The sequence below is a fragment of the Theropithecus gelada genome, chromosome 2 (genome assembly GCF_003255815.1).
Source record: "Theropithecus gelada isolate Dixy chromosome 2, Tgel_1.0, whole genome shotgun sequence".
Lineage (NCBI taxonomy): Eukaryota > Metazoa > Chordata > Mammalia > Primates > Cercopithecidae > Theropithecus > Theropithecus gelada.
The window spans coordinates 101,955,656-101,976,783 of NC_037669.1; the positions used below are offsets into that span (position 1 = coordinate 101,955,656).

The following is a 21,128-nucleotide window of genomic DNA, read 5'->3' on the forward strand; positions in this document are numbered from 1 at the left end:
GGCCGCTCCTTTTCTTCAAAATAATGAGGGGGTGCAGAGGGGTAGGGACAAACCTCTCCCTCCTTTGTTGCTTTAGCTGGCAAGCAAACCTGTTCTGTCACCTCTTCTGTTACTTCTCCTTCTTCCTCTGATTCCTCCTCCTCATAATCTGTGTGGAAAGGCTCCAAGGTGGAATGAACCAGAGCCCACACTGATCAGTTATAGGAATATCTCCAGCACCATCCTTATATGCCTTTTTCAGTGTGCTGCCTACCTTTTCCCAGACCTCTACATTCATAGTTCCTCGGTTCGGAAATGAGGGGCAGTATCTCTCTACCACACTAAAAAGCTGCATAAGTCAGCCAGTGCTAACCTTCACTCCTCCTTTTCTGAGGAGATGTCGAAGCAGAATCAAATAAGCCTCATGCCTGCTCGACCCTTGTCCCATTGTTACCCTGATGCTTCTGAGCTCCCCTTCTTACCATGGGAATTGCTTTAACACTACTCAGGTGTCCTCCAGTGTAGTTCCACATTTTCTAACCGTCGCTCCGGTGATCCTTACACCTGGATTCAAGCCCCCACGTTGGGTACCGCTTGCTGAGACCAGCTCGGTCATGGAGACTCCAACCCAGCGGCGCTAGAGGAATTAAGACAAAGACACGGGAATATAGTATAAAGTGGGGATTAGGGGCTGACAGCCTTCAGAGCTGAGCGCCATGAACAGAGCTTGACCCACACATTTATTGACAGAAAGCTAGTGATAAGCATAGCTTTGATAGATTGTAGGTTAGCTAAAAGCATTCCTTATGGGAAACAAAGCAATCTCAGTGAGGAGCAGAGAAACAGGCTCTGGCTGATTATCTGCAGCACAAACATGCTGTCAAGGCACAGGCCTCTCCTGCTATTGTTTGTGGTTTGAGCAGTTTTTTGCTCCAGGCAGGGACAGGTATTCCTTGCCCTGCTCCAGTAAACCAACAACTTTTAGCAGTGTGCATGACAGCCATCATGAGCATGTCACATTGCTGCAGAAATCCTGTTTATGGCCAGTTTCTTTAAGGCTTGTTTATGACAGGGTTAGGGCTTGCTATCAACAACATGGCAAAACCCTGTCTCTACCAAAAAAAAAAAAAAAGATTCTTTGAAAGATGCATATTATTAATATTGACACAAAAAGAAGTACAAAATCTGAAGGGCCATATATTTTTATTTAAATTGAATTTTAAGTTAAAAGTTCCACAAAGAAAACATCTAACTAAGATGGTTTCACTGGTGAATTCAATCAAATATTTAAGGAACACAGAATACCAAAACCATAACACATACATGTAAAACATTTGCCAAAATTCAAGACAAACCTACACATTCTGTTTAAACATTCCTCCCCGCCTCCAGCAAGAAATGAAAGGAAATTTCTCAGCCCAATGGAGGGTGTATTCACACACACACTCTTAGTGATAAAATGCTGTCCCCTAAGATCAGCAACAAGGCAAGGATTATTGCTCTCCGTGCTTCCATTCAACACTATACTAGACATTCTAATCATTGCACGAAGGCAAGAAAATGAAATAAAGTGCTTACAGATTGAAAAGAAGAAAAACTGTCTTTGTACAGATGGCATGACATGATGGATAGAAATCCTACATATCCTACTAATACAAAATACTACCATAACTAGTAAGTGAATTTAATAAAGTTGCAAGACACAAAATCAAACAAAAATTGATTCTTATGGCCAGGCGTGGTGGCTTATGCCTGTAATCGCAGCACTTTGGGAGGCCAAAGTGGGTGGATCACAAGGTCGGGGGATGGAGACCATCCTGGCCAACACGGTGAAATCCCGTCTCTACTAAAAATACAAAAATTAGCTGTGCATGGTGGCGGGTGCCTGTAATCCCAGTTACTCAGGAGGCTAAGGCAGGAGAATCGCTTGAACCCAGGAGGCAGAGATTGCAGTGAGCCGAGATCGCGCCACTGCATTCACTCCAGCCTGATGACAGAGTGAGACTCCATCTAAAAACAAAATGATTTTTGTATGTTAGCAACGAATAATTCCATATACCATAGACTATCCCTATATGCTAGCGAAAACAATTGAAAAAATGAAACACTTTTCCAACAGCATCGAAACAATTAAATGTGTACAAATGGCCAATAAGAACACGAAAAGTGCTTAACATCACTAGTCATTAGGAAAACACAAATCAAAACCACAATGAAACTTCACTTCACATCCATAAGGATGGCTATTATATACATATTTAAAAAAAGAAAAATAACAAGTGTTGACAAGGATGTAGAGAAACTAGATCCCTGTGCATTACTGCTGGGAATGTAAAATGGTGCAGCTACTGTGGAAAACTGCGGTGGGTCCTCAAAAAGTTAAACAGAATTACTGTATGATTCAGCAATTTCACTTCTAGGTATACACCCAAAAAATTGAAAGCACGGACTCAAACAGATATTTGTACAGCAACGTTCATAGCAGCATTATTTACAATCACCAAAAGGTGAAAACAACTCAAATGTCCACTGATGGATGAATGGATAAACAGGATGTGGTATATAAAGACAGCAGAATATTATTCAGCCTTGCTACAATGTGAATGAACCTTTAAATTTAAAACATTAAAACATTAACTGTTTTACATGTGTGTGGAATAAACCAGACACAAGAGGACACATGTATGATACCACTTATATGAAAAACCTAGAATAGGCAAATCCATAGAGAGAAAGGATAGCGGTCATCAAGGGCTGGAGAGAGGAAAACAGGAGTTATTGTTTAGTGAGTAGAGCTGCAGCCTAGAATGATAAAAAGGTTTTGGAAATGTGTGGTGGTGATGGTAGCATAATATCGTGAATATACCTAACGCTACTGAATTTGATCTTTATATGTTCCCAATGAATAATTCAACATACCATGGAATATTCCTAAATGTTAGTAAAAACAATTGAAACAATGAACACTTTTCCACTTAAAAATGGTTAAAATGATAAATGTCATACATTTCATCACAAAATCTTTTTTAAAAATCAAATAATTTAACAAAATATGTGTAAGACATACACTAAAAACTATAAAACTTTGTTAAGGGGAATAAAAAGAATAATAGAGAATAATAGAGAACTGTCCTTTGTTTATGGAATTTACCCCTCATTGGTACATAGAGAGCTTCCTCATTCTTTTTTATTGTGTGGATGCATTATAATCTATTCAATCTGTCCTATATTAATGTATAGTACTTTATTAATGTAAAGTACTTTTCCCAAGTACTTTGCTATTATCAATAATTTCACAATAACCTTATACATACGTTATCTTGTATGTTGGAATTGTGTCTTTGTGCAGATTCCTATTGGAATGGTTCAGTCATACTCATATTTAGTTTTGTTAGATGTTGCCCAATTTCCCTCCTTAGGAGTCTCACAAAATTGCACTCCTACCAGAAATGTATATGAATGTCTATTGCTCCACAGTCATGGTAACACAGAATTTTATCAAACTCTTTGATTTTTGTCAGTAAGCATTTTAAAATATGCTTAAAGTGTGTTTGCATTTTTTTCTGATACATGTGTGTGTGTGTATATATATATATAAATTTTTTTTTTTTTTTTTGAGATGGAGTCTTGCTCTGTCGCCCAGGCTGGAGTACAGTGCTGCCATCTCAGCTCACTGCAACTTCCGCCTTCCAGGTTTAAGTGATTCTCCTGTCTCAGTCTCCTGAGTAGCTGGGATTACAGGCGTCTGCGACCACGCCCGCCTAACTTTTTTTTGTATTTTTAGTAGAGACAGGGTTTCACCATGTTGGCCAGGCTGATCTTGAATTCCTGACCTCAGGTGATCCACTTGCTTCAGCCTCCCAAAGTTCTAGGATTACAGGCATGAGACACCATGCCTGCTGATACATATACAATTTTTTTTTTTTTTTTTTGAGACGAAGTCTCACTCTGTTGCCTGAGCTGGAGTGCAGTGGCGAGATCTCAGCTTACTGCAACCTCTACCTCTTGGGTTCAAGCGATTCTCCTGCCTCAGCCTCCCAAGCTGCTGGGACCACAGGCATGTACCACCATGCCCAGCTAATTTTTGTATTTTTAGTAGAGATGGGGTTTCACTATTTTGGCCAGGCTGGTCTTGAACTCCTGACCTCATGATCCGCCCGCCTTGGCCTCTTAAAGTGCTGCGATTACAGGTGTGAGCCACCATGCTCAGCCTAGAAACTGTCTTTTGAGCAACTATGCCTGCTTGCTGCCCATATAAAGTTGGGGGTCCAGGGTTTTTTAACATTTAGTCCCTTTTAATCCTGGATAATGCCATTAGTATAGCTTCCTAAAATATACTGTGGGTTTTATGTGTCTTATTGGAGTACACGTACCAAAAGCCCACTCACAATTATTTTTGAGATAGCACCCTATGGGTTCTATGGGTTTAATCACTGATATGCCAGGTGTGTGAGGCTGCTGTGGGACAACAATCTTATGATTCCTAGAAGAGTCATAAGTTCCTAGGGACTACAGGCTCCTGCCACCATGCCTGGCTAATTTTTGTATTTTTTTGTAGAGATGGGGTTTCACCACGTTGGCCAAGCTGGTCTCGAACTCCTGAGCTCAAGCGATCCACCTGCCTCAGCCTCCCAAAGTGCTGGGATTACAGGTGTGAGTCATCACGCTTGCCCTAGAGGAGTATTCTTTATTATCAAGGTAGAAAGTTCAACATATATTCATTAGATCTACTTTAGATACTGTTATTTAGATCACTTATATCCTTAAATGTATTTTTTGTCTCCTTAACTTCAGTCTTGGGTGAGACAGAGGTGTTTTAAAGTTCTCTGTTATTTCTAGGTTTCTATTCATTTTTCCTTGCATAATTTGTTATGCAAATGTTATGTGCTTTAACAAGGTAGAAGTAACACAATGGAAACAATGAAAAACGAGGGAGAGAGAAAGAGGAAAGTACAAAGAGTTCTTTGTTGTACAGGCAATAGGTGGGAGCCAAAGAATATCATTTAAAGTTGACAAACCAGATAATTGAAGCTGTAACACTCATAAGTAGTATATCCTCATTGTGACTTGTGGCTTTTAGCATTTTAATGTATCCTTCATTGTCTTGTCTATTTTTTCCTGAATTCTACCTTTTCAGATATGGATACTGTAATCTTTGTCTTCTGTGGTCCTACTTGCCCGGTCTATTTTTGCCCATCTCTTTTTATTTAGCTTCTCTGAATCACTTATTTTAGATGTGTCTCTTATAAATAACAGACAATAAGACATTGGTTTGTAAGCCAATCTGATATTCCTTTTAATAGGTAAAGTACTGATTTAACTTACATGCTTGGACTTAATATATTTACTGTATGATGGCATGTTTTCACTGTAATCTACTGCCTTTTTTCATTGTATGTTTTTCACTGTAATCTACTGCCTTTATTATTATTTCTTTGAGCATTGATGGAGATTTACATTTTTATTCTAGTAATTATACTATGTATTCTATACTATTACTTTAAATAGTATAGTACACATTTTATGCTCTAAATCTTCTTTTCCTTACTTACACTTCATATACTTGTTTTGTCAACTTTAAATAATGCTCTTTGACTTCTACATATTGCCTAAGCAACAAGGAGTTCTTTGTACTTTCCTCTTCCTCTCTCCCTTCTTTTTTGTTACTTCTGTCTTGTCAAAGCATATACCATTTGATACTATTTCATGTGATTAGAACTTGTGTCCCCACCCAAATCTCATCTTGAATTGAAATCTCCAGGTGTTGAGGGTGAGACCTGGTGGGAGGTAACTGGATCATGGGGGTGGTTTCTCCCATGCTGTTCTTATGATAGTAAGTTCTCACGAGAGCCGATGGTTTTATAAGAGTTTTCCCTGCTTGCTCTCTTGTGCGTTCATGCTCTCTCTTTTTTGCCACCATGCGAAAGTCCTTGCTTCCCCTTCACCTTCTGCCATGATTGTAGGTTTCCTTAGGCCTCCCCAGCATGTGGAACTCTGAGTCAATTAAACCTCTTTTCTTTATAAATTACCCAGTCTTGAGTACTATCTTTATTTATTTTTTATTTTTTTGAGACAGAGTCTCACTGTCACCCAGGCTGGAATGAAGTGGCACGATCTCGGCTCACTGCAATCTCTGCCCCTAGGTTCAAGCAATTCTCATGCCTCAGCCTCCTGAGTAGCTGAGATTACAGGGGTGCACCACCATACCTAGCTAATTTTTGTATTTTTAGTAAAGACGGGCTTTCACCATGTTGGCCAGTCTGGTCTCAAACTCCTGACCTCAGGTGATCTTTCTGCCTCGGCCTCCCTAAGTGCTGGGATTACAGACATGAGCCACCATGCCCGGCTGGGTACTATCTTTATAGCAGTGTGAAAATAGACTACCACTGTTCTTCCACCCTTATCCCCACTTCCATTTGGTCTCAGGTCTACAACCAAAGATATTCAATGGTCACGTCCAGTCCTTTTGCTCATTTCCCCAATCATCTCCTAGTTGGATGAAGCTTGTCTTTTAGTAGAATTCTAAGGAAGAAGTCGTGGGTACAATAGTCCCTGGGTTCTTGTGTAATTAAAACTTCTTCCTATATCCTTGATACTTAAAGGAGAGCTTGGCGAAATATGAAATCCTCAGTTCATACTTTCTTTGAGTTTCTTGAAAAGGTTGCCCCATTGCTATCTCGCTTTGTTAAGAAGTCTGATGCCAACCAGATCTTTCCTTTGTAAGAGACTAGGTCTTTTGGCCTACAGGCTTACATAGTTCTTTTCCTTTGGCTTCAAAGTATAGTTGGTAGGATATGTCTCAGAGCTCATCATTCTGGGTCAATATTTGAAGTAACAAGATAGACCCTTTCAAGATAAAGTTTCAGGTTTTCTTTTGTTTTCAGAAAGTTCTTTTGGGTTTGAGTTTTAATATTTGAATTTTAAATATTAACTCTATTCCACTGTCTTATCTTTTGTCTTCATGAGTTCCAATTTTACCTGTATCATCTTTTCTTTGCCAATCTTCTTTATCTATCATTTTATTTCTGGGTCTTTTTGGCTCTTCCTTTAATATTGCTTTGTTTTGTTTCTCTTAGCTTTTCTTACTCCTACCTTCTACGTGCCTTAATGTACTTGTGACCATATCTATTTTCATTAAGATATAGTATAATTTAGTATTCATATCTGTGATGACTTATCTTTTTGTTCAAATTATTTCCCAAGTTCAGTCAGTTCTCTTCTCATATATGCTTGTAGCTTTCTCATTTTTATTCTGAGGTTTTGAATTTCTGATCTCTGGTGTCCTTTTATATTCACAATTATTTAATTTATTTTCAAATTCATGTTGAAGTGTTTTGTTACAGTTTACTGTTTCATGGTCCAAGACAGCCTTTTTCTGCTGGCCAATAATGTAAAATGTCTTTAAAAAGTAACGTCTAGGGGGAGTTGTCTGTCTTCTTCGGAATCTTGGCCTTGCTGTCGTATCTAACAGGCCGTTATCTTTAACCTCTTGCTTCCTTTGCCCCCTTTCGTCCACCATGCCTCCAAAGGACACCACTCCCTTTCAAGATGGCTTCATCTCCATCAGAAGTGATGCCTTTGATCCCACTCATTTTCTAAGCCCCTTCCTTTTAACTTCCCACTAGCTACTGCTCTGATCCACCAAGTCTTAAACCTATCTGCAGGATTTTGTCACTCTGGGTGAGAACATGAGTATTTTGATTTAGCTGGAGTCCTGAGCTCAGTAAAGACCTGGGGCAGAAGAAAAATCTGGAAGAGTCTGCAGGAGTCAGATCATAGAGGACTTTCTGTGGAGGCTTTTGCAATAATTTGAGCAAGGAATAGAGAGGTATAAAGTAAAACAGGAGGGATAAAGAGGAAGGAAAAAGGAACTCACTATACAAATATAGGAAGAAAACTCAAAGTGAGAATCACAACTTTTCAGCTGATGAAATACTCCAAAATAAAAAAGAAATCCAGAATTTGGGAAATTCTTCCAGAGAAATGACACAACTTCTTCAACAAGTGGACTGCAAGAACAGAGAGGGAATGAGGGAGAAAAAGAGAGAGAAGTTCTAAACCGTGCCACTTGGGAGATGGTCCCTCTCAGTGATCTGTGGGCACAGCTACAAGGAGGGCACAGGAAGCACGTCCACCAGGCCCACCGTTTGGGTGGGAGGTTGTGAATTATGCCAGGTGAGTTTGGGGAGGGAGGAGATGAAGGAGGGGGAGAGAACAGATGGTGAAAGGAGAGAATGGGGACAGCATGGAGAGGGTGAGCATAGGGCAAATAAGAGAGGCTCTGGGAGGCACCTCAGACAGCTGAAACAAGGAGGGCAGGGTGTGGGAGAGAAGAGGCTGTGGGGTTTGGATTGGGGGAGAGGATGGAAGGTAGGATCAAGATATGGGGTGGGGGCGGCTGTGGGTCATGGTTTGGGGAGGAGTGGGCAGAGAGTCAGGGTTGGAGAAAGAGATAGGATGAGGTTAGGGGGTGAGACAGGGCTTTGTCTCCCCCATTCTGCTAATTTGAGTCCCTAGATTAGCTTTAATTCTGCCTCTACAAGGGGAAAAGTCATAGTTTTTATCGGATATATCCCAGTCTCAGTGTTGTCCTGCCTCCTGGGATAAAAGACAGGAAAAGAGAGATGTTTTCCTGCCCTGGGGCACACGGGCACATGGGCACAAGGACACGAGTGCCTATCTATCTTCAGGCAGATGTGCTGAGGACGGCTTTAAAATGGTCCTGGACACTCCAAGGAGTCAGCAGAGGCAGGAAGAGCTGTTCAGAACAGGGAAGTGGATCCCTGCTGTCCGGGGCCATGTCTCCAAGTGGGGTCAGTAAATCTGGGCAGGCAGGGGCAACACGGATGCCTGTTCACTCCAGAGGCCCCCGGGTCTGAGACAAGATTCTCTGCTCGAGTTTGGCATACTGGGGGAGGAGGGCCTCATAGACCTAGAAGAGCAGAAAAAGCGGTTTAGAACAGGGAGAGGGGAAATGCCTCTTACATCTGGTTGCACTTTGCAATTTAAAATTTTTAAATTTCGTTTACTTGCAATTTAACTTTTTTGCTGGGCAAAAGAAAGCAAGCATCAATTCACAAAAGAGGGAATGCTAGGAGTTCTCAAATCTGTAGTTTAAGATATTTTTAAACTATAAATTATGACAAGAAACTAATTTTTATGATCAAATCTACAAAAGTTTTAAAAAATTCTGGTGAGAGTACCTAGAAATGGCTGCCTCATTGCACAGCTGGTGAAAGTTGGTGATACAACTCTTTGGGAAATAGACTTGACTTTATATCTGTATTAAGGAGCCCATAGTGTGGGACCCAGTTATTCTACTTTGGTGAAGCTCTCCTAAGGAAATCATCCTAAACGTAGGATGCCAAGTCCGCCAAGGGTCTTCTTTGATACCATTGAACATTCAGACGTATAAGACCACCATGAGCCAAGGGAAGACAGCCTGGAGAAACACAGTGGCGGCAGGTGCTCCTCTCAATGGAAGACCATGTAGCAGTTGATACAGCAGTTCACACAGCTGTACAGAAGAGGGTCTCTTTGTCTCCCAACCAAGTTACAGCCCAGGCAGAAAGAGCTGAGATCTGGCCGTGTGCGGTGGCTCATGCCTGTAATCCCAGCACTTTGGGAGGCCAAGGCGGGTGGATCACCTGAGGTCAGGAGTTCAAGACCAGCCTGACCAACCTGGTGAAACCCCGTCTCTACTAAAAATATAAAAATTAGCTGGGCGTGGTGGCAGGCGCCTGTAATCCCAGCTACTCGAGAGGCTGAGGCAGGAGAATCACTTGAACCCAGGAGGATGAGGTTTCAGTGAGCTGAGATCACACCACCGCACTCCAGACTGGGTGACAGAGTGAGACTCCATCTCAAAAAAAAAGAGTTGAGATCCACATCATACAGACGAAAGAATGACCCTGGCTTCAAAACCTCATATGCCCTACAAAAGTATCTCCTGTAACAGCTTAGTAGGTAGGAGGCATGTCCAGGAGGAGTCACTGTACTCAAGGAGGCCCTGAGGAAGACTTCTCACCAGGTAGTTACAGTTTTCTCAGTTCAGATGCAGTTTCCCAAGCAAAGGCCATTTTTACAAAAGCAACGTTGTCTAGTAAAACTGTTGATATTCCACTTTTATGAGATCTCAAGGAAAACAGCTAGAAAGTTAACCAAAGGTTAAATTCGCATGTAGAATAGGAAAGTTTTTTTTTTTTAATCCTTTATCTAGGAAGAGTTAATTATAATTGAAAAACTAAAAGCAACTGTGCTAAGGCATGGAAAATGCTCAAGTAAATTGTGGTTCTGGCGAAAAATTTGACAGACTTTTTTTTTTTTTTTTTTGTAGCGATGAGGCTGGTCTTCAACTCCTGGCCTCAAGTGATCCTCCTGCCTCAGCCTCCCATAGTGCTGGGACTCTAGGTATGAGCCATCGTGCCTGGTCGACCCAGATAGAATATTATACAGTCATTAAAAATGGTATGCACATACATTTTTAAGAATGAAATATTTATGTTGTAATGTAGAAATTTTAAAGAAGCTACAAAATTATATATACAGTGTGCTTCCTTATAAGCCAAAACAAACAAAAAGCCCAACAGAGAAAAAAGACCAAAAAGAAACACAAGCCCACATTCTTACCCTTCTTTTAACCCCCTAAGCAGTTTTCCCTGTGGCTGTCCATCTTACCTGAGAAATGCAGATGCACTTCAGGCGAGCACACGCTGTCTCACAGACAAACAACACTGAAGACCAAGGACCTGGATTTTCCTGGGACTCACAAGTAAACATAAGCAGGAGCTCATGCCAACCCCATTCCTTCTTAATTTGGTTTAATTTGCTCCAGAGTTAAGTTGTGTTTTTTTATTTCTTGAGACAGGGTCTCGCTCTGTTACCCAGGTTGGAGGTGCAGTGGTGCAATCTTGATTCACTGCAGCTTCTACCTCCTAGTTTCAAGCGATTCTCATGCCTCAACCTCTCGAGTAGCTGGGACTACAGGTGTGCACCACCACACCCGGTTAATTTTTGTGTTTTTCTCTTTTTTAGTAGAGACGGGTTTTCACCATGTTGGCCAGGCTGGTCTGTAACTCCTGACCTCAGGTGATCCATCCGCCTCGGCCTCTGAAAGTGCTGGGATTACAGGCGTGAGTCACCACGCCCAGCTGGAAGTCAAGCATTTTAACAACTCATTATGCGACTGGGGCCTACTCGTGGTGCAGCTGCAGCAGCTCTGTCTGCGAAGGCTCAGGGACAGTTACACGGGGTGTCAGAGCCAGAGAGAGGGAGCCTGCTGGCTTCTAAGTCCACGATGAGTCTGTGCTGCCTAGAAGGGCTTAGGGGGATAAATTTCTTTGCTCTTCCAAATGAGGGTGACACAGCTGATGTTCTGGTTCTACCCTGTGAACTATGTGTTTGTGAAGTACTTGGGAATAGACCCCATGAGTAAAATAAAGCAAAAGATAACAGGTGACCCTTTATAAAGAGGCCCACAGGCGAGGAGCCTAAGGTTGTCCTAGCCTGTACTGGACATTAAGAAGTCAGAGAACAAAGGTAAGGGGCTTTGATTTCTCCCCATGGAGAAAACTGCAACGTTCAGCTGCGCCAAGGGAGAAAACATTCTTACTGCTTTGAGTTTCCGCTTGAGCACAAGCAGTGCTGTAGGTGCCACAGAAAGAATGAAGGATGTGGCCCTGCTCTCAAGGAGTTTAACTCTAGTCCACAAATGCAGTCTGCATATAAGTCGTGTATGCTGACAATCACGTAGACTGTCATTGCTGCAACCCGCTGTTGGGAGGGCTTTGGAGGATTTGGATCCAGCGGTAAAGGGTTCCATGAGTTGTCAGTGATTTCGGCCATGGGCAGGCCAGGGAGAGTGATGAGGGACTCTCATCAGCTCAGGGGACACAGCTCCGAGGATTTGCCACTCCATACTTTACATGAGGCAGATGCTGCTGTGCTGCCCTAAAACTTTCCCTAATTACCTTCCTCCTTGCTGGCCTCCTTCCAGATAGAATGAAAGAGCCAGACCCTACCCTAGCCTTTCCTACAATCAGAATTGACCATATATGACCAAGTGGTAGCTTGTTGGGGGTATGTGGGGTAGGGGAGGGATAGGCCAGTATTTTTCTCCCTGATGAGCAAGAGGTGTGTGAGGAGAGGCTCTCTGTCCAATGTCACCTATATCCCTGCCTTTGAACACAGCGGTGAAGACATGATGTTTGGGGCAGCTACAGCCATCCTCCCACCATGTGAGCACATCCAGAGCTGCACTATCCAGCACAGTAGCCACAAGCCATGTACACCTTTGCATACTTGAAGCATGCCCAGAACTGTAAGTATTAAATGCACACCAAATTTCAAAAGCTTCATGCAAAAAAGGAAATGTAAAATATCATATTTGTAACTTTTTTTTTTTTTTTTTGAGACAGGGTCTCTGTCGCCCAGGCTGGAGTGCAGTGGTGTGATCTTGGCTTACTGAAACCTCCACCTCCTGGGCTCAAGTGATGCTCCCACCTCAGCCTCCAGAGTAGCTGGGATTACAGGCATGCACCACCACACCCAGCTAATTTTTTTATTTTTTGTAGAGACGGGGTTTTTGCCATGCTGCCCAGGCTGCTCTTGAACTCCTGGGCTCAAGCAATCTGCCCACCTCGGCCTCCCAAAGTGCTGGGATTACAGGTGTGAGCCACTGCGTCCAGCCCCACATTAGTAACTTTTCTATTTATTACATGTTGACATGACAATACTTCAGATATAGTGGATTACATAAAATGTATTATTAAAATTAATTTTAATCGTTTCTTTTTCTTTTTACTTTTAAAAATGAGGCAACCAGAATATTTTAAATGACATACGTGGCTCACATTATGTTCCCATTGTCCACTGCTGACCTGAGGAATTGCAGGGAACATGACCAGAGTTCTCATGTTGAACTACTGAAACAATTCTACCTCCAGATTTCCTGTTAGACTATAATGCCATTTCGGTCAAGGATTGTTTTTAAGCCTCACAATTAGTAGGTGAAAGGGAGGCAGGACAGATGTTGTACCCACTTCACAGATAAAAAACAAAGGTCTAGAGACAAGGAGTGCTGCTTAAGGTCTCATGGTGAAGGAGAAGCAGAATAAAAATCAGAACTTAAGTGCCCTTTATCTCGACATCGAATCTTTTCAGTGTATCGAGTGGCCTCTCACACACAACAGAAAAATTACAGATGCTTGGGCACACCTGTGTGTGTGGTTTGTCTGGTCTCCTAGACAGCATGAGTTGCTACTTCCAAGATATGCTGGGAGACAATTCTCCATGGTGTTTCTACATGTCTTGTGACAGCTTTCGTTTCAGACTATCTTTTCAAGGATGTTTGTAAAGCATAGAGACATATAGATAGTGTCTCCAGGGCAGAGACACTGGAGAGAGTGTTTGTCTGTTTGCTGACAAGAATAATAAGGATAATGTCTCCTTTGGTGGCAACGTTTGGGCAGGTTTGCTCGCAGTTCCTTTACAAGGTTGGGAGTTTTCTATGCTTGGGATCATTTGGTTGTATCACAGCCTATTATGTGCACAGTATCCACCTGGGCACACTTTGCATCACCCTGTGGAATTTGGAGGCCAAGGGAAACTGATGCAAGCATGAAGGCTCATGCTTCCTGATGAACCGTGAGTTCATCATAATAAAGCCCTTTGTCTCTGATCCAGGAGTCCTGTGTCTTCTGCCTGCCGCTACAAAACTGGCAGGCTCACCTGTTAGCTTGCAAGTCAGGTAAATGTCAGAGCCTTCACAGTTCCTTACAAGATGCACCCACCCCTGCTGCTGGGCTGCCAGACCCTTCTGCAAACAGGTACAGTGGTGTGGCGGATGCTGTGGTGTACCATCCAGATTCACCTCAGGAACGAAGAACTTATTCTCCCAACTGCTGGGAGTGCTGTTGGCAGACAGCCCTCAGCTGCCCGCTTTGGAGATTGCTTTCGCTATAAAGAGCTGCCTCACCCCCTCCTGGGGTGGCCCACATGTGATGACTGATTGACATGGGGTATAAAGGCCCAGCCCCTTAGCGCAACTGGATAAAACTCTAAAGGTCACCTCAGCTTCAGAGCTTTCTGTAGGAATAGCTTAGGCTCCAGAAATTGCACTGCCGCTCACCTTCTCCCTCTGTCCAATCCTGTCTACTCCCTTTCCTTTCTACAGCTGGAGATTCCAAGAGCAACTCCTCCCACTCCCATAAACCTCATATATCTTAGTTGACATCTCAGACTCTGCTTTCTGAGGAACCCAACCTGCAACAAGTGAGGTCTGCCTTCACAGGGGTTTCCTGGCCTGGGTGACTGCACAGCTATCTTGGGTCTAGACTTGAGATTTGAGTGCTAGAAATCCAGCATGTCTTGAGTTTCAGTGACGGATCCTTTCAGTAGCTTTTATAGCCCAGTGACATGGAAGGGCCCACCGTGAGGCATACGAAGCAATAAAAATATGCCCAGCAATACATCTGACCCTGGCTGTAAAATCAGCAGCATCTGTGACTTGCAGCAGACAACCTGGCTCTTTTGCTCCATTTTCTTGATAATTTCAATAAAGCAGAATTTCTCCTTTAGTTGAGCACATCAAGTTCAATGTAGGTGACCTGTTGGTGGGGGAAAAACCCTAGCGAGCTTTCATAATGCAAATGTTATAAACAAATTCTGACGGTCTCTCACCTGAGAAGCTCCCAGGCTTGGGGTAGCAGCTAGTCTGGGATTTGGAGCTAACTTCACAACCTCTGAAAAGGGCACATCTCTTCCACCTGCAAGACCTAGAAGGGAAAACTCACTTCATGTTAGTGCATGTTGCAAATGAAAACTAATCATAAACACCATGAAGGATCTCACTGGGGTGGCAAACTCTTCTAAAACTGGATTATAGTGACGGTTGCACAATTCAGTACATTTATGAAAAATCAATGAATTGGACACTTAAAATGGATGATTTTTATGTCATATAGATTGTACCTCAATAAAATTACAACACAAAACAAAAAAATGCCAAGCGCAGGCTTGTCTCCAGCAGGACCTAGCTTGTCTTGCTCTTTGTGGTTGTGCCTTTCATGGAATGGGCCAGGTAACCTCAACATATGATGGGGAAGGGTCTGCCTGCCCCTCCTCTCTCCCCTCGTTCACCACATTCTGGACAGCCTGGTCTCCTCTCCACTCATGCTGCCTCAGAGCCTTTTCACTGTGCGGAATGTTCTTTCCACTCTTCACACGCTAAGATGCACCTAGCACCATCACTTGTTCAGGAGGCCCTCCTTAGCCCTCAGCACCATCTGCTTTTCCTCAGAGCACTTTTCCCAACTTGTGCCATATGTTTCAGTGAGTATTGGCTTAAGATCCCTCTTTGGCTGAGGTGTCTCTCTGGGTCACCACTATAACCATGGTGCCTAGCACATCATCTGGCATACAGAAGGGACTCAATAATTACTCACCAAGCAAATGAGTAGCAGGGGGAAGGTTGCCATTGGTAGGCAAGAAACAATGAGCAATTTCTAGGCAAGGTAAGTAGTAGCGTCAGATAGACAGAGAAACACACCACCACCAGGAGTGAAGAAGGGCCCTCTGAAGACGTGAGGAGCAGTTTTCCTAACCAAATGCTAGAAAATTCCAGCTCAGAGCAGAATGGATGTGGGACTGGGATGGTGGTGGGGTGGACAGCAAGAGAAGACTCTAGTCCCATCTCCACTCATACTCGCAGACGCTACACAAGACAGTCATCCCCAGGCCCAGCTGGGGAGAAGAGATCTCTAAATGAAGCAGTTAGTAACCCTCTGGGTGGGGACCAGTGAGCTAAGATTTGGCTCAGGCTTTGGTTTTGGAGGGCAGAGCAGGGCAGTGGCCCAGGTACCCTTTGGCAAGCACAGAAAGGGAAAAAGAACAAAACAAAACACAGTGCAGGATAGCAGTGAAGTCCCTAAAGGGCAACTCCTTTCCCACTTCCACAAAATAATTATGAAGTGGACCCCATACTTCTATTCAGCCACCCTGAAGGCCAGAAGATTATGGAAGAGTATCTTCAAAGTTCTCAGGAAAAGTATTTTGAACATAGAGTCTTTTACCCAGGCAATCTTTGGAAGGATGAAACAAAGGCCTTGCTGGACATGTCAGGCCTCAAAACCATCACCTATTGAATTCTCTCTTACAATATTTATTTAGGTTGTATATTCCAACAAAACTACCACACAGCTTGGATGTGGTAATCGTAGCACTAGGATTCATGCCTGTAATCCTAGCACTTTGGGAGGTTGAGGTGGATGGATCACTTGAGCCTAGGAGTTCGGGTTCAGCCTGGGCAACATGGCCAAACCCTATCTCTACAAAAATTAGCCAGGTGTGGTGGTGTGTGCCTGTAGTCCCAGCTACCTGGGAGGCTGAGGTGGGGGTGGGAAGATCACGTGAGCCTAGGAGGTGGAGGCTGCAGTGAGCCATGACTACACCACTGCACTCCAGGCTGGACAACAGAGACCATGTCTCAAACAAAACAAAACAAAACCTCAGCATAGAAATAAAGGAGAAAGAAGAAGTTTTTTGTTTGTTTGTTTCTTTTTTTTTTTTTTTTGAGACGGAGTCTTGCTCTGTCGCCAGGCCGGAGTGCAGTGGCGTGATCTTGGCTCACTGCAACAGCTCACTACAGCCTCTCCTTCCTGGGTTCAAGCTATTCCCTTGCCTCAGCCTCCCGAGTAGCTGGGACTACAGGCATGTGCCACCATGCCCAGCTAATTTTTTTTTTTTTTTTTGTATTTTAGTAGAGATGGGGTTTCACCCTGTTGGCCAGGATGATCTCGATCTCCTGACCTTATAATCTGCCCATCTTGGCCTCCCAAAGTGCTGGGATTATAGGTGTGAGCCACTGCGCCTGACTGAAATGTCAGGAAGTTTAAAAAAAAAGAAAAAGTAAGAAACAGAGGAAGGAAGGAAGGAAGGAAGGAAGGAAGGAAGGAAGGAAGGAAGGAAGGAAGGAAGGAAGGAAAGAAGGAGGGAAGGAAGGAAGGAACAAACGAACGAACGAACGAACAAAAAAAGGCAGGCAGACTCATGGGTAAGTGTGAATAAAAGCCAATATGATGTTAAATGTACTTAATATAAGAATCTGGAAATAAATTCCCAAGTGATCTTGATATAGGATGTGGCATGAGGCGGGGTGAGGTAGATGGGGTGGGGAGAGAATAAAAGGGTAAGTGGTTAATTATTATTTTTTTTTTTGAGATGGAGTCTCGCTTTGTCACCCAGGCTGGAGTGCAATGGTGCAGTCTCGGCTCACTGCAACCTCTGCCTCCCAGGTTCAAGCAATTCTCCTGCCTCAGCCTCCTGAGTAGCTGGGACTACAGTCGTGTGCCACTACGCCCAGCTAATTTTTGTATTTTTAGTAGAGACGTGGTTTCACCATACTAGCCAGGCTGGTCTCGAACTCCTGACCTTGTGATCCACCTGCCTTGGTCTCCCAAAGTGCTGGGATTACAGGCATGAGCCACCACACCCCGCCAAGGTTAATTAACAGAAGGATATGTTGCCTGATTAATTCTCAACGTTGATAGAAAAATATAAGCTTAGGCCGGGTGTGGTGGCTCACACCTGTAATCCCAGTACTTTGGGAGGCCAAGGGCGGATCACAAAGTCAGGAGATTGAGACCATCCTGGCTAACACGGTGAAACCTCTCCTCTATTAAATACAAAAAATTAGCTGGGCATGGTGGCGGGTGCCTGTAGTCCCAGCTACTCGGGAGGCTGAGGCAGGAGAATGGTGTGAACCCAGGAGATGGAGCTTGGAGTGAGCGGAGATTAAGCCACTGCACTCCAGCCTGGGTAACAGAGCAAGACTCTGTCTCAAAAAAAAAAAAAAAAAAAAAGAAAAAGAAAAAGAAAAGAAAAGAAAAATATAAGCTGAAATAAGTATGTTAAAAAGTTAAGAACATGAAAAGAATAGAACCACTTGGGCTGCTACAGGAGCTCCCTGAACAGGCAGGAGGCAGGGCAAATTGATCCAACTTGAAGGACGAATGCCCTTGCGGGTATGTGCTACTCCCGCCAGAACTCGCCTAGATCAGGGAGCTTCCCTTAATGCCCAGAGTTTCAACGAGGCCTCCATCAGGGCAACAGGGCTCCATGGCGCTGTCCAGGGTCCTGGACTGCTTGGGCCTGAAGTCTTCCCCTTTGTTTCAACTTTTGTTCTTGCTGAAAAGACGGCTCTGGACTTTGTCCACCTCTCCTGCTCTCTAGCTGTCCAGACTCATGCCCTCAACCATGCCCTGTGTTCTTTTCCCGTGTCCCTGTGCTGACCTTAACTCTGACCAGACTTCATTCAGTTAGGACCCAGCCTTTTTTCCCCAATTTAAGCAAAGAATAAAGGAAAAGAGAGTATGGGCTGGTTCTCACCTGCTGGGTGCTAGAAAAATGAAGCTGAAGTCCCCAAGACTCCAATGTCCCCAAAGACTGGGAACACCTCACTCTCCCATTTCCACCCTCCTCAGCCCACCCCATGTCCTGGCCACTTCCAGAGACAGCTGTCTCCCTCCATCGACCTACCATGAAAAGCTCGGTATGCAGAACCCACACAGGCTGAGTTGGCAGTGTCTATAACATACACCGGGGCACCAAACACATCTGCAAGCACCTGAAAAGGACACAGAGGTTCTACTGTGGTGAGCCACTCCTCAGAGGGAACACAGATGTTGTGGGATGCACTTTCCAAGCTCTCTCCCTCATATGTCTTCTGACGCCTTCCATTCCACTTCGACTGCCTTAATAGGAGTACGCTTGGTCATGCTACCCTGGTGATAATAGTCAGGATGACCTGGGGAAAGTCCCTAGTGGAGGGCCACAGCTCCCCAGGCTGTCCCTGTACTTTTTAGCCATTTCACCAAAGACAGCAGAAGATTTAGGAAGTATGCTTAGCAAATGGCACTGAACTAGGGCTGGAGACAGCTGAGTATTAGACTAATATTAACAAGCCCAAACAAACCCAAACTAACAAGGGCATGTTTCAAGGGGATAGTGGCGAAGTTTCCCATTTAGGTTCAAAAATAAATTGCACACATTTCAAATGGAGGACCTGTACTAAGAGGAGTTCACATGGAAAAAACTTGCGGGAGGTCTTAGTTGACCAGGGATATTGTAGTAGATGCCACTGATGCCTACACAGATCCCCCTCACTGGACCGTTGTGCATCCCGCCCCAGCTGCTGTGAGTACTGGCTACTAATGGCTTGCAGCACTACTTCCTCAAGAAAGCTGACCTTGGCTTAGCATAGGCCACCACTCACAGGAAATTTACTCACCCTCCCTAAGGTGTCCTGTTGGCCCTTTGTCACAAGGTAAAACCAGTTCTGTGGTATAATTCATGTTCTAGAGTCCTGTCTCCCCACCAGGATGGAGGGGAAGTAGACTCCAGACAAGACCATATCCTCACTTATCCTTCTTCCTCTGCACTACCCTGAGTCCCACACTTCCTTCTTCCTGGGAGTACTCTCTCAACAAACTGCTTATAGAAGAATTCCCATTTCAGGCTTTGTTTCTAGAAAATCTTACCTAAGATAGGTAATCACAAGTGAACAGCTAATACAATTACTCTAACAGTTAAGGCAGCCCCAGGCTACACCCAAAAATGCACAGTGTCCCCATAACAGGATCTGACAGACCCACAGGTGACAGTCTGAGAGTCAGACATCTGCAGGTTGATTCTACTTTTGGTCATATGTTTCTGGCATAATGAAGGACCAGAAGGACAGTAACAGTCTGGCAACTGTGTTACAACAGGACTAGTTGGAGAATCGGCGATGGTTAAATTGGAAGGCAGAGGCCTTGAGGAAGACAAGAACACTGGCATTAGATGTGAGAAGGTTTGCCATGTGGAAGAACAGGCACTTTCCATGTGACTCTAGAGGACATGCTGGTGTCAGACAGCAGATTGTACACAGCCGTAGAATTCACCTGCATGTGAGACAGATCCCACTCACAGTGTGAGCTGTAAGGCAACAGAGCTGCTTCCTGGAGAGTGTGAGCTAAGAACTCCCCATTCCTGCAGGAGTGGGAATGGAGACTGTACTTCCTGTTGAGTCTCTGGCTCTTAGAAGTAGCAGACATAAGAAAATGTGGCACATATACACCATGGAATACTACGCAGTCATAAAAAAGGATGAGTTCGTGTCCTTTGTAGGGACATGGATGCAGCTGGAAACCATCATTCTCAGCAAACTATCACACGAACAGAAAAACAAACACCGCATGTTCTCACTCATAGGTGGGAACTGAACAATGAGATCACTTGGACACAGGAAGGGGAACATCACACACTGGGGCCTGTTGTGGGGTAGGGGAGGGGGGAGGGATAGCATTAGGAGATATACCTAATGTAAATGACGAGTTAATGGGTGCAGCACACCAACATGGCACATGTATACATATGTAACAAACCTGCATGTTGTGCACATGTACCCTAGAACATAAAATATAATATAAAAAAAAAAGAAAAGAGAAAAGAAAAGCATGCATCAGAATGTATATTTACTCTTCAGTTTTCTTAGTGTACTGTGCATGTAGGCAAATAAAAATTTGGCACACAAAAAAAAAAAAGTAACAGACATGGGAGAGGCATGGTGTAAGTCCCACTACCAACACTTACCTGTAAGATGTCTCTATTGTGAGATGCTCCTCCTGTGGCCAAAATCTTTGTCTTGGACACTGCAAGGGAAAATAAAAAAAGTGAAATAGCTATGCCAGTTCTCCCAAGGCAGAAAGGGCTGTTTGTGCAGAGTTCTTCAGCTACAGAGGGTTCATGATGGGCCAATGCCTCCCGCTTATCACACAGGAATCTGGTAGAGATCCAAAGGTGGCTCTGTGCATGCAGGCCTGTCACATTCATTTGCTTGTGAGGTTGCTGCCCCACTCACCTTAACTGTCTTTAATAATTTTTTTTGTTTTAAATATCTCAACAAAACAGGAGCAGAAGGTAACTTCTTTAAAGATAAAAGTCATATATCCACAACTTATAACAAATGTCATTCTTAACAGAGATTTAGAAGCACTTTCTTTCAGGATAGTGTACCAGCCAGATTCCAAAATGGCCCCCACATAATCCCTCCCTCCTGATATTCACACCTTCAAGTAGTCCCCTCTCACATTCAATAGGGCTGACATGTATAC

General features: G+C 43.7%; 1 protein-coding gene across 3 annotated transcripts in view; it reads right to left on the reverse strand.

Annotated features, from left to right (window-relative positions):
• Window positions 1-484: 484 nt before the first annotated feature.
• The window catches only part of XYLB (xylulokinase), a 75,565-nt gene continuing 54,921 nt past the window's right edge, over window positions 485-21,128 (reverse strand). Inside the window, exons 16-19 of one of the 3 annotated variants that reach the window (XM_025375815.1) lie at window positions 20,608-20,666; window positions 18,514-18,601; window positions 14,659-14,753; window positions 485-616 (exon numbers count right to left, since the gene is read on the reverse strand). In XM_025375815.1, coding sequence (XP_025231600.1) covers window positions 485-616; window positions 14,659-14,753; window positions 18,514-18,601; window positions 20,608-20,666 — 374 coding nt within the window. Of the gene's footprint in view, window positions 617-7,263; window positions 8,912-14,658; window positions 14,754-18,513; window positions 18,602-20,607; window positions 20,667-21,128 lie in introns of those variants that run through there. The other 2 variants (XM_025375816.1, XM_025375817.1) reach the window with 2 other exon arrangements.